Below are 14,693 nucleotides of genomic sequence, written 5' to 3'. Positions count from 1 at the left end.
CATGACATTCTGTGCATATACTTTCCCATAAGGCCCAGTATGTACCATATTTGTGTAATGTGCCATTTTCACAGTCTTAAAGTAAAATGGGTTATGGGAATGAGATTTAACTCCCACATGCACATTCTCTTATCTGAGATGAGTACTATGTTCCTCATACTATATCTAACAGGAATTCTAAACAGAATTCCAAAGATCCTTTCGTGCTTTATCTGGTCCCAAATGGGAAGATTCACAGTGTTCCAGAAAATCGGGTATCAAGCACATGTAGTGCTAAAGCTTGCACATAGCATTAAAGACTGCTATATATCTGATTTGCAAGTGAAAGTTTGCATGCTGGACAGAAATTGGGAGCCTAATGTTTAACACATTGTAGATTTAACATTCAAGAGTTTCAAGGTCACAATTGTGTTCTGTTACCACTGAGCCCTTGAGAAACCCCTCTACAATTATGTAGGATGAACATCTGTGATTGTTTTGACTGGCCCCTTTTTTGATGTTGTACTATATGGGCTCCTACTGAGCAGTGCTCTGTATGGGATTACAGATCACATGTCCTCACTGAATCCAAAGGATGAGGAAGGAAATCAGTTAAAACTCTCTTCATGATACATCCCACATATCAAGGTTAAAGGGAGAATTTGGACAGATTGGAGTGTTCTTAAACAAAGCTGACTCCATGATTTAGAAGACTTGAGTAATGAATGCAAAAGCAAGAAATCTTTCTCTTTTAGTCCAATAACAAATTCAAAAGAGGAGACAGAGTAGACAGAGCACAGCTCAGTAATATCAAAAAATATGTTTACAGTATTGCATTAAAGGAACAGTGAACAATTTCATTTTTAATTATTTTTTAAAAATATTTATTTATTTATTTAGTTTGTTAGTTAATTTAGTTTATTTACTCAAACATATTCCATTGCAAAACTGGATTATTTTATTTTTCCCCATGGGACACAAAAGCAGATTTTACAGTGAATTACCATCAATTTTGTTGTTTTATGGAAGCACAGCTCAGACATTGTGCAAAACAAGATCTCATTTTGTGTTGCACAAAAACAACAACAACAACAACAACAACAACAACATATGAGTAGCAAACGATTTACTAATTTGTTCCCATGATTTACAATCCTGTGCAGGATTTACTATTCCATTCCCTAAATTCGCTAAATCGTGCACAAGATTTGCTATTCCATCGTGCGCACGATTTACTATTCCGTTCCCTCGATTCGCTAAATCGTGCGCACGATTTATTACTCCGTTCCCTCGATTCACTAAATCGTGCACACGATTTACTATTCTGTTCACTCCATTCGCTAAATCGTGCACACGATTTACTATTCCGTTCCCTCGATTGGCTAAATCGTGCGCACGATTTATTATTCCGTTCCCTCGATTCGCTAAATCGTGCGCACGATTTACTATTCCGTTCACTCCATTCGCTAAATCGTGCGCACGATTTACTATTCCGTTCCCTCGATTGGCTAAATCGTGCGCACGATTTATTATTCTGTTCCCTCAATTGGCTAAATCGTGTGCACGATTTACTATTCCGTTCACTACATTCGCTAAATCGTGCACACGATTTACTATTCCGTTCCCTCGATTGGCTAAATCGTGCGCACGATTTATTATTCCGTTCCCTCGATTCGCTAAATCGTGCGCACGATTTACTATTCCGTTCACTACATTCGCTAAATCGTGCGCACGATTTACTATTCCGTTCCCTCGATTCGCTAAATCGTGCGCACGATTTACTATTCCGTTCCCTCGATTCGCTAAATCGTGCGCACGATTTACTATTCCGTTCACTCGATTCGCTAAATCGTGCGCACGATTTACTATTCCGTTCCCTCGATTCGCTAAATCGTGCGCACGATTTACTATTCCGTTCACTCGATTTGCTAAATCGTGTGGAAGATTTAGTATTTCGTTCACTCGATTTGCTAAATGGTGTGGAAGATTTAGTATTTCGTTCACTTGATTTGCTAAATCGTGTGGAAGATTTAGTATTTAGTTCACTCGATTTGCTAAATGGTGTGCAAGATTCACTATTCCGTTCCCTCGATTCGGTTAAATGTGCGCACGATGTACTATTCCGTTCCCTCGATTAGCTAAATCATGTGGAAGATTTACTATTCCATTCCCTCGATTCGCTAAATTGTGTGGAAGATTTACTATTCCGTTCCCTCGATTCGCTAAATCGTGCGCACGATTTACTATTCCGCTCCCTCGATTCGCTAAATCGTGCACACGATTTACTATTCCGTTCCCTCGATTCGCTAAATCGTGCGCAAGATTTACTATTCCGTTCCCTCAATTTGCTAAATCGTGCACACAATTTACTATTCCATTCCCTCAATTCGCTAAATCGTGCACACGATTTACTATTCCATTCCCTCGATTCGCTAAATCATGCACACGATTTACTATTCCGTTCCCTCGATTCGCTAAATCATGCGCATGATTTTCTATTCCGTTCCCTCGATTCGGTAAATCGTGCACACGATTTAATATTCCGTTCCCTCGATTCGCTAAATCGTGCGCAAGATTTACTATTCCGTTCCCTCAATTTGCTAAATCGTGCACACAATTTACTATTCCATTCCCTCAATTCGCTAAATCGTGCACACGATTTACTATTCCATTCCCTCGATTCGCTAAATCGTGCACACGATTTACTATTCGGTTCCCTCGATTTGCTAAATCCTGCGCACAATTTACTATTCCGTTCCCTCGATTCACTAAATCGTGCGCACGATTTACTATTCCGTTCACTCGATTTGCTAAATGGTGTGGAAGATTTAGTATTTCGTTCACTTGATTTGCTAAATCGTGTGGAAGATTTAGTATTTAGTTCACTCGATTTGCTAAATGGTGTGCAAGATTCACTATTCCGTTCCCTCGATTCGGTTAATCGTGCGCACGATGTACTATTCCGTTCCCTCGATTCGCTAAATCGTGCGCAAGATTTACTATTCCGTTCCCTCAATTTGCTAAATCGTGCACACAATTTACTATTCCATTCCCTCAATTCGCTAAATCGTGCACACGATTTACTATTCCATTCCCTCGATTCGCTAAATCGTGCACACGATTTACTATTCCGTTCCCTCGATTTGCTAAATCGTGTGCAAGATTTACTATTCCATTCCCTCGATTCGCTAAATCGTGTGCAAGATTTACTATTCCATTCCCTCGATTCGCTAAATCGTGCACACGATTTACTATTCCATTCCCTCGATTCGCTAAATCGTGCACACGATTTACTATTCCATTCCCTCAATTCGCTAAATCGTGCACACGATTTACTATTCCATTCCCTCAATTCGCTAAATCGTGCACACGATTTACTATTCCGTTCCCTCGATTCGCTAAATCGTGCGCACGATTTACTATTCCGTTCACTACATTCGTTAAATCGTGCACACGATTTACTATTCTGTTCCCTCGATTCGCTAAAAAACAACAATAGCCTACAATAGCCTAAACAGCCTACAAAACAACCATACTGTCAAAATGATAAAAGCACTTTTGAATACTTGCGACTACGGTATCATTTTACTTATATTGAGCTGCCAAAAAAGAAAAATACCAACTATGACCAGCTAAAAGTCTATTCTCAGATGATTTAGTGCAAGATGCTAAATCGCTAAATCGAGGGAACGGAATATTAAATCGTGTGCACGATTTACCGAATCGAGGGAACGGAATAGAAAATCGTGCACACGATTTACTATTCCGTTCCCTCGATTCGCTAAATCGTGCGCAAGATTTACTATTCCGTTCCCTCGATTCGCTAAATCATGTGCAAGATTTACTATTCCGTTCCCTCAATTTGCTAGTCGTGCACACGATTTACTATTCCGTTCCCTCGATTCGCTAAATCATGCGCACGATTTTCTATTCCGTTCCCTCGATTCGGTAAATCGTGCACACGATTTAATATTCCGTTCCCTCGATTCGCTAAATCGTGCGCAAGATTTACTATTCCGTTCCTCAATTTGCTAAATCGTGCACACAATTTACTATTCCATTCCCTCAATTCGCTAAATCGTGCACACGATTTACTATTCCATTCCCTCGATTCGCTAAATCGTGCACACGATTTACTATTCCGTTCACTCGATTTGCTAAATCGTGTGGAAGATTTAGTATTTCGTTCACTCGATTTGCTAAATGGTGTGGAAGATTTAGTATTTTGTTCACTCGATTTGCTAAATCGTGTGGAAGATTTAGTATTTAGTTCACTCGATTTGCTAAATGGTGTGCAAGATTCACTATTCCGTTCCCTCGATTCGGTTAATCGTGCGCACGATGTACTATTCCGTTCCCTCGATTCGCTAAATCGTGCGCAAGATTTACTATTCCGTTCCCTCAATTTGCTAAATCGTGCACACAATTTACTATTCCATTCCCTCAATTCGCTAAATCGTGCACACGATTTACTATTCCATTCCCTCGATTCGCTAAATCGTGCACACGATTTACTATTCCGTTCCCTCGATTTGCTAAATCGTGTGCAAGATTTACTATTCCATTCCCTCGATTCGCTAAATCGTGCACACGATTTACTATTCCATTCCCTCGATTCGCTAAATCGTGCACACGATTTACTATTCCATTCCCTCAATTCGCTAAATCGTGCGCACGATTTACTATTCCATTCCCTCGATTCGCTAAATCGTGCACACGATTTACTATTCCGTTCCCTCGATTCGCTAAATCGTGCACACGATTTACTATTCCGTTTCCTCGATTCGCTAAATCGTGTTCAAGATTTACTATTCCATTCCCTCAATTTGCTAAATCGTGCACACGATTTACTATTCCATTCCCTCAATTCGCTAAATCGTGCACACGATTTACTATTCCATTCCCTCGATTCGCTAAATCGTGCACACGATTTACTATTCCGTTCCTTCGATTCGCTAAATCGTGTGCAAGATTTACTATTCCATTCCCTCAATTCGCTAAATCGTGCACACGATTTACTATTCCATTCCCTCGATTCGCTAAATCGTGCACACGATTTACTATTCCGTTCCCTCAATTCGCTAAATCGTGCGCAAGATTTACTATTCCGTTTCCTCGATTCGCTAAATCGTGCGCAAGATTTACTATTCCGTTCCCTCGATTCGCTAAATCGTGCACAAGATTTACTATTCCGTTCCCTCGATTCGCTAAATCGTGCGCAAGATTTACTATTCCGTTCCCTCGATTCGCTAAATCGTGTGCAAGATTTATTATTCCGTTCCCTCAATTTGCTAAATCGTGCACACGATTTACTATTCCATTCCCTCGATTCGCTAAATCGTGCACACGATTTACTATTCCGTTCCCTCGATTCGCTAAATCGTGCACACGATTTACTATTCCGTTCCCTCGATTCGCTAAATCGTGCACACGATTTACTATTCCATTCCCTCGATTCGCTAAATCGTGCACACGATTTACTATTCCGTTCCCTCGATTCGCTAAATCGTGTGCAAGATTTACTATTCCGTTCCCTCAATTTGCTAAATCGTGCACACGATTTACTATTCCGTTCCCTCGATTCGCTAAATCGTGCGCAAGATTTACTATTCCGTTCCCTCGATTCGCTAAATCGTGCGCAAGATTTACTATTCCGTTCCCTCGATTCGTTAAATCGTGCGCAAGATTTACTATTCCGTTCCCTCGATTCGCTAAATCGTGCGCAAGATTTACTATTCCGTTCCCTCGATTCGCTAAATCGTGCGCAAGATTTACTATTCCGTTCCCTCGATTCGCTAAATCGTGCGCAAGATTTACTATTCCGTTCCCTCGATTCGCTAAATCGTGCGCACGATTTACTATTCCGTTCCCTCGATTCGCTAAATCGTGCGCACAATTTACTATTCCGTTCACTCGATTTGCTAAATCGTGTGGAAGATTTAGTATTTCGTTCACTCGATTTGCTAAATGGTGTGGAAGATTTAGTATTTCATTCACTTGATTTGCTAAATCGTGTGGAAGATTTAGTATTTAGTTCACTCGATTTGCTAAATGGTGTGCAAGATTCACTATTCCGTTCCCTCGATTCGGTTAATCGTGCGCACGATGTACTATTCCGTTCCCTCGATTCGCTAAATCATGTGGAAGATTTACTATTCCATTCCCTCGATTCGCTAAATCGTGTGGAAGATTTACTATTCCATTCCCTCGATTCGCTAAATCGTGCGCACGATTTACTTTTCCGCTCCCTCGATTCGCTAAATCGTGCACACGATTTACTATTCCGTTCCCTCGATTCGCTAAATCGTGCGCACGATTTTCTATTCCGTTCCCTCGATTCGGTACATCATGCGCACAATTTACTATTCCGTTCCCTCGATTCGCTAAATCGTGCGCAAGATTTACTATTCCGTTCCCTTGATTCGCTAAATCGTGCGCAAGATTTACTATTCCGTTCCCTCAATTTGCTAAATCGTGCACACGATTTACTATTCCATTCCCTCAATTCGCTAAATCGTGCACACGATTTACTATTCCATTCTCTCGATTCGCTAAATCGTGCACACGATTTACTATTCCGTTCCCTCGATTTGCTAAATCGTGTGCAAGATTTACTATTCCATTCCCTCGATTCGCTAAATCGTGTGCAAGATTTACTATTCCATTCCCTCGATTCGCTAAATCGTGCACACGATTTACTATTCCATTCCCTCAACTCGCTAAATCGTGCGCGTGATTTACTATTCCATTCCCTCGATTCGCTAAATCGTGCACACGATTTACTATTCCATTCCCTCAATTCGCTAAATCGTGCGCACGATTTACTATTCCATTCCCTCGATTCGCTAAATCGTGCACACGATTTACTATTCCGTTCCCTCGATTCGCTAAATCGTGCACACGATTTACTATTCCGTTCCCTCGATTCGCTAAATCGTGCGCAAGATTTACTATTCCGTTCCCTCAATTTGCTAAATCGTGCACACGATTTACTATTCCATTCCCTCAATTCGCTAAATCGTGCACACGATTTACTATTCCATTCCCTCGATTCGCTAAATCGTGCACACGATTTACTATTCCATTCCCTCAATTCGCTAAATCGTGCACACGATTTACTATTCCGTTCCCTCGATTCGCTAAATCGTGCGCAAGATTTACTATTCCGTTCCCTCGATTCGCTATCTTATAGTTCAAAAATAAATGAACAAAAAGAAGACAGAGTGTGTGGTAATTAAGATATATAATCTAAAAAAGATTTAAAGATTAAAGATTTAATGCTTAAAGAGATATAGTTGACTCATTTTTTCGAAATAGTAAATCTTGCACACGATTTAGCGAATCGAGGGAACGGAATAGTACATCGTGTGCACAATTTACCGAATTCGAGGCAACGGAATAGAAAATCGTGTGCACTACTTAGCGAATCGAGGGAATGGAATAGTAAATCTTGCACACCATTTAGCAAATTGAGTGAACGTAAAAGTAAATCTTGCACAAGATTTAGTGAATCGAGGGAACGGAATAGAAATTGTGTGCACGATTTAGCGAATCAAGGAAACGGAATAGAAATTGTGTGCACAATTTAGCGAATCGAGGGAACGGAATAGTAAATCTTGCGCACGATTTAGCGAATCGAGGGAACGGAATAGTAAATCTTGCGCACGATTTAGCGAATCGAGGGAACAGAATAGTAAATCTTGCGCACGATTTAGCGAATTGAGGGAACGGAATAGTAAATCTTGCGCACGATTGAAAGATTTCTTGCATTTACAGCCTTGAGAAATGGCTGTAAATACAAGAAATCTTTCTCTGCTAAAGCATGAGGTCAGTTATGAACTCAAATCTTTCAGCCCAGTTTCTTGCAAGCATGTACTAATAAATGGATTCTTTGGCCAAGAACGTCCCTCCTTCAGTGACCACTGCAGCTCTTTTTGTTCCGAGCTGGATTTGGAGTCCAACAGGCTAGTTGCATAGCAACAAGCTTCCCAGAAGCCCCTGCTGATATCAGCAACTGACACATAGCAACCCTGATTCCCACCAGGCAACTGAAGTGAACTCAAAACCCTTTTCAGCAGCTATGTCGACAGATTGATTTGCAAATCAAAGCATTTTGCAACAACATATCAGCTACTGTTGAGGCATGAATTGACCAATTAAAACACAGAGGTCATGGTAGGCCTCAGGAAGATTAATATTGATAAACTAGTGAACATTACAGACATGCTAGACATGCTAACGGTCTATTATCGGATAAGTCTGCAGGTCCCTATAGGTTCTGGTTGAAAGAAGCTCTTCTGATAGGTGAATAACAGAGGAAGCTGTTTTATTGCAGTGTGAGGGACTGTAACCTTGGCCCTGATCTCCGACACAGGCCGATAATGATTGTCCGTTCCAATGTAAGGAAAGTGAGCGGAAGGGTGCGATCGCTCTCCTGCTGTACAGCTTTCCAGATGTTACTCAAAGGATATGATTTCATTCCTGTAGTGTTATCTGCACAAGCAAAACAGTCCGCATGTCAACACACTAAGACAGGACCCCTCTGAATCTGACACACAATACTGAGACATCCCGCAAGCTGTGCACACACCCATAATGCAAAACACAGACGCTCACAAGATCTGATCCTCTAACCGGTCAATAAAGACCAGCTTACTGTACATAACCTACCTTGTTACATGGAGATTCACCAAAATTAATCAATGCATAAAAATATTTAAAAATATAGAAATTCATTAATAACTTTAGCTGTATATTATTGTAATGCCTCCACAATTAAATAAAATAGTTTATTAAAGTCGCCATGAAATGGAAGCTGCTATAGTCTTTTCTTCCTTATAGTAACATATATCTGAGTGAAACGGCTTCTCGAACAAGAGAAATTGTAGGGCAGGACTTGATTTTGTCCATCTGGAATTTTGTTAGATTGTTTTGGTTTGCTCTTGCTGCAAGATTTCTCATTAAAAGTAGCATCTCAAAATCTCATTCCGAAGAGTAAAAATCTCATTCTGTAAAAATAAAAAAAATAGGGCAGCAGCAACAGTGTAAAAGTAGGCACAGTTCCATGGGAAAACTGCAGAATTGGCAACGCTGTATTGCTGTGATCTCATGTGAGCGACAGGTTGATCCAGCCCAGTGTTGGGGAAAGTTACTTTTAAAGTAATGCATTACAATATTGTGTTACTCCCTAAAAAAGTAATTGCGTTACATTACTTTTGCATTACTTTTTTTCACCTGGGCCGGGCTTGCTTGTTTGTTTTTTAAAAACAACAAAAAAGTTATATTTTTGACAAATATTAAGGCCTTTTCACACCAAAAGTGAAATGCAAATTCATGCCTGTACAGTAGAGGGCGCAGCTCAAACTAACCTTTCAGCTGTGCTGCCATTCTGGATTAAAGAAGAATAGTGTACAGGTGAAGGAAGTTCAACGCTTTATCATTTCTAAATCTAATCTAAAGTAATTTTTTCTTATTAGTATGGTTGAATTAGATCATTGAAGGTCAGAAGCAAAGACGCTGGTTAATAAAGTGAGCTTAAATACATAAAGTATATTTGTGTAATTTAATATAGGCTAGTTAATTATTACAGGTTTGCATATAATTCTGAGGTTGCGCTTCACTGTTTTTATTCATTTTGAGGAATACTGAATGTTTTCGTGCAAGTGAGATGAGTAAATGCATGTTCACATTTAGCCCAGAACTACAATAACCATCATGTTTGCACAGCGCACACAACACATTTCTCTCAACATGGGGACAGGTGAGCTGTCAGTCAATAAATATGAAAAAGTAACTTGGGTTACTTATTTGAAAAAGTAACTTTACTAGTTACTTTACTAGTTACTTGAAAAAGTAATCTGATTACTTAACTCAAGTTAACTAATGCGTTACCTCCAACACTGGATAAGAGAGACATGAAAGTAGCGGCGGTTTCGCGTACGCGGAAGATATATATAAGATTTTATAAAGCGTTGCTATGATGACAGCGAATATTTGGAAATATACACTGCTTGACAGCGCAATAAACTGACCACTCAGAATCAAGTATTCCACATAGCAGTGTAACAAATAATGTCATTTGTCGTCCAACAATGCAACATTCTTACAAAATATTACAAAACATAGCCATGACAACAAAAACGCTTCAGATACCATGTCATGGTTTTCTTTCCATACAAAATCAATACTGCATATTATCTTGTTATATGTCTAATCGTATAACTCTTAGATACAACTGGGGCAACAGCACTTTCCCTTAATTCTGTAATAACAAACATGAAACCTATTGCTTGTAATCTAACTTCTCTGAGCTTTGGCTCAGTTATTATGACAACAAACATCTTTTTAAGAAGTAAATCATTCCATATGCTCTGCTCTTCTGATCTCAGCATGGCGATGAAAGGTGCATCAGGCCAAATCCGAATCAAATCAGATAGGAAACACTATAATATGTGTCTGAAAAATGAAATCTTCATACATTCAAAGCACCTTTCTAGTACCACCTTCCACCTTTTAAACTTTGTACAGGTTGGGTAATAGGAAAATGCATTGTTTTTATTGAATAGGCTGTACAGAGAGAGCTGGCCCATAACCCACCTGTTTCAGCTGTTTTTGCAGTCAATTACAATCAGTATATCTCTACACTTTCCTGTCCTGGGAAAGTAGCCACTGGTGGAACATTCTCTGCTCTTTGTGTAGGTCAAAAGGACGACTCTGGGGATTCGCTGTGTTCCAATTTCATTACGCATGCTAAAACTATGTTCAAAAAGGGAAATGTTCGACTAAAAGGAGGAAAGAAATACATATCCTCTGTACCCTTGAACACAGTCCTCTGTTACAGTAACTCTCTTGTTGTCTTCATCCAACTGAGGTGAAGGGCCAAAAATACATGGGAACGCAAGAACCATCTGGATCATGCACATGGACATTTTGGATAGTTTAATGAATATAAATCACATCAAGATGTAAACTCTCATTTTTAGTGAAGAAATCTCAGTCAGAAGCTTTTAAAAATAGTAAATGACTTCATCACAATGATTTGATTTGGGCCAATAATGTACATTATGAACACTTATAGATGAAAGCCAGGAGCATTTTTCCAGGAATCTATGATCCCTGGCTGTTATAAATTGTAATAGTTTAGGTGACATTTCACATCACTAGCCTTTTTTTATTAAGAAGTACAGGACAGTTAAATATTATAAATTTGTTTATTAATCTCCAGAGATTTCCATACACACCCAGAAACATAATATGAACCTCATGTCATGAAGCAAGTCTCAACTGCGTTTTAAAATGGCATTACTCAGTTTCATTTTAAATGCTGTGAGAAAATACATTCTGTTGCTCCTTAAGGAGTCAGCCTAGCCAACATGAATAATTAAACCATTAAACACTTTAACACATTTTTCTGAGATGATAACAGATATGTAAGGATTCCAAAAGATGGAAGACTAGAACAATAGGGCAGATGAAGTGAAAGTGGTTAATTGAAGGATTTCTTGGATGTGACATAGATATGTAGTATTTGACAGTTAACCTCACCATATAATTCGTGAGAAGGCATTGCCTAATCCTTGTTTCTCACAAGAAAACGTCACGCCTTCTATTATGTGATATCTTTTATAGTATGCACAAATGAGAAGTGTACTCCTTACTGTGAGTCAGCACTAAATCTCTGGCCTAGATTTTTCGAAAACGTTGACACATGCATTTTGACTAAGCCTATGTTAAAACAACAGGGATCAACAAACCACAACTCAGCTGAAGGCAAATAAAAACAACTTTATTCAAAGCACCATAAAGACTGATAATAAATGCATTTTAAAAGGGTCAGCAAGCATTTTCTTTGGTGTCAAAAATAACGAGATTTTCAGTAGAGAAATAACGTTTCACTTTGGCTTTTTGCTCATTGAACTGAGCCTGGCATCTTCAAATCCAGATTGGATAACTTCATGCCTCCTTCACATATGTCCTTACAGCCACCACATCACCCATCGTGCATTTCTGGTCAAAAAGAAGATATGGTTATAAATACCTCATAAAATTCAACTGAGAAAGCAAATAGGAAACAATTTACTCAGAGATTATCTGCAACCACCTGTTCTGTACACTTAGTTTACACAGAACAATATTTGTTAACTGTTAATGTACATTATTCTAGACTACTGCACTCTATCATCTGAGCAGGGAATAATTAGGTCACATTTTAAAATAAGTTAAAGTCCCTATTTTCGTGTGCACATTTAGCTGTTCATGGTTACTGGATAAGGATTTCAATCATTTTATAAAGTTTGCTCACAAAGAGCAAACAGTAGCAGAAGAAAATATTTTAGAGTTGATTAAAAATTATAAAGCAGTATATTCAATAGGCTACAGAAGCCTTCATGACCGTTCTGCCCTGGAAATCACCAATTTCCAGTTTTCTGTGGGAACCCTGAATATTAACTGAAATATATTAAGTTGAATAAAAATAAAGTTACATTTTTGAATGTGCATTAGTAATTATCTTATAAGCATTATAAAATAATGTTATTAACTATACTATGTCGTGTTTATAATAAATGAAAGAGAATGCTTACAGCTATTAATTTCCCATCCGACACCTCCCTCTCTATCGTAGACTCTTTGCCATCCCAGGACTGTTTTTGCACAAGTTTGCCGTTCTCAAGAGTCACGACAGTCTGCAGATAAAGAGATAGAGGAGCCAGTTAACTTCATATCATAGATAGCTTCAAACCACTGAAAATATTCCGACTACTCCATAACAAACCGTAGTCTTTCTATCATCTGCGGTGGTCTCCTCGAATGACTCGTTCAGTTTAAATTTGATCTCAGTAGTTTTGAAGGTGCTCTGCGACTTCATGCATATGAGCCCTTGGTCATCCACACACACGACCAGGTTGGGTTTGGTCCGGTTTCCCACTTGACGAGTCGCGAAACCGACACCTGAAAAAGGAAGCGCGCCTCTTTCAGTCACGAGACACCTTTATAACCATGACCATTAACAGAAAAAGAATCCTAACTTGCTGAATTAATAATGCAGTGACAATTTTTTTTTTTTTTTTTTTTTGCATTTAGCAAAATGGAAAGTGTGCAAAATAACATGCATTTGATTAATTAATAAATTATTAAGTGATGAAGAATCATACCTAGAGCCTTCATGTACTCGTCAAAGTTGTCGCTGGTGGTCATCTTCCATGTCCCCACGAATTTGTCAACCATTTTTCCGGATGATGATGTTCCCTGTCACTCAAACAACAGCTCAAAGCTCAGATTTGATGTGATCTGATCGAATGACTGCAGGGTTTTTCAATAGCTCCTCCAGCACGTGCATGATCACACTAGCCAATCAGATCATCCAGCGTCACTGAGCGGAGTTCCTCAACCTCCCACCCGCAAACGCAACCCAGGACTGGGGAAGAGTTCGCATTTTTGCGACCACAAAAACGGTCAAATAACATTCACTGGGTCAGAGGATAATAATCACAAGGATCATGCACATGGATAGGCTGAATATTTTTAGAATGACGTGTTTGACCAACTATAAGATGAAACCTTTCCTCACTGTGCCAACATTTTGATAACATTATAGTTAGTTTACATGAACTACAATACTTCAACAACATTTATTAATCTTAGTTAAAGTTAACCTCAACATTTACTCATACACTGAAGTTGTATCTGTTAACATTAGCCTAGTTAATGCACCTTGAATTAACATGAATATGAACATTTTTATTAACTAACATTAACTAAGGTTAATACATGTTGTATTACTCATTGTTAGTTAATGTGTTAACTAATTAGACCTTACTCTTCGCAAAATGGGTAACACTTTATTTTAGTGTCCTTGTTACATGTACTTATCATAGTAATAACAGTAAATTATGCATGATTACATGCAACTAACCCTCAACCAAACCCTTATCCTACCCTAACCCTATAGTAAGTACATATTGTTAAGTAATATTACTCTGTACTTAAATATATAACAATAACACCTTAAAATAAAGTGTAACTGCAAAGTTACCATTTGTACGCTAATAACTATGTAATAACATGCTTATTACAATGAATATAGAAAAGTTAAATGCTTTTTCTAAGCATTTAACAAAAATAATATCAAAGACAAAAGCAAATGACATATTTTCACATAAATAATCATTCAGATACAGAACAAGAAAACCAGACTCTAAATGAATGGTTATGGGTTCTGCTTCAAATGCATATTTGGCAATGTTTAGAAGGAAATACTGACATATTATTTACTGGATACTGTGCAGAATACACTGTATACTATTCTCTAATGCACTGTAATTTTGATGTTATCACAACATGTTTTCTTTTGTCAAATCAACTTCAATAATTAATGTGATTCAATAACATAATATTTTAAGTTTCTGTTGATTAAACCAATCGCTTACATTGTATTAACTCAAATGAACTCGATTTTAAGGCAACCAGGTAACTTACTTTTTTAAGTTAAACCAACAATTCTTTTTTACAGTGTAGGCAATAAGTATGTAATAACAAACCTCTACCAAATGAATGGTTATGAGTCCTGCTTGAATATTTGGAATGTTTAGAAGGGAATACTGACATACTATTTACTGGATACTGTGCAGAATACATTGTATACTGCATACTATTCTCTAATAGGAATAAGTATGTAATAACAAACCTGTAAATCTCCTTTTGAGAAAATGACACCA

At 38.4% G+C, this 14,693-nt stretch overlaps 1 protein-coding gene across 1 annotated transcript; it reads right to left on the bottom strand.

Annotated features, from left to right (window-relative positions):
* Positions 1–11,743: 11,743 nt before the first annotated feature.
* fabp4a (fatty acid binding protein 4a) lies at positions 11,744–13,293 on the bottom strand. The gene is made up of 4 exons (XM_048201341.1): positions 13,131–13,293; positions 12,752–12,927; positions 12,561–12,662; positions 11,744–11,985 (listed from the first exon to the last, which is right to left on the bottom strand). The coding sequence occupies exons 1-4, from the start codon at positions 13,201–13,203 to the stop codon at positions 11,932–11,934; spliced, it is 405 nt and encodes a 134-aa protein (XP_048057298.1). The 5' UTR covers positions 13,204–13,293; the 3' UTR covers positions 11,744–11,931.
* Positions 13,294–14,693: the final 1,400 nt, after the last annotated feature.

This window comes from Megalobrama amblycephala, linkage group LG9 (assembly GCF_018812025.1).
Source record: "Megalobrama amblycephala isolate DHTTF-2021 linkage group LG9, ASM1881202v1, whole genome shotgun sequence".
NCBI classification, from domain to species: domain Eukaryota; kingdom Metazoa; phylum Chordata; class Actinopteri; order Cypriniformes; family Xenocyprididae; genus Megalobrama; species Megalobrama amblycephala.
This window is presented reverse-complemented; position numbering and strand designations above follow the sequence as displayed.

Bases quoted from the DNA above. Each gene is read 5' to 3' on its own strand.
- fabp4a (XM_048201341.1), bottom strand. From the start codon at position 13,203: ATGGTTGACAAATTCGTGGGGACATGGAAGATGACCACCAGCGACAAC. The intron at 12,928-13,130 runs GTATGATTCTTC...TTCCTTTTTCAG, and splicing joins CGAGTACATGAAGGCTCTAG to GTGTCGGTTTCGCGACTCGT. The intron at 11,986-12,560 runs GTAAGCATTCTC...CTTTTTGACCAG, and splicing joins CGGATGGGAAATTAATAGCT to AAATGCACGATGGGTGATGT.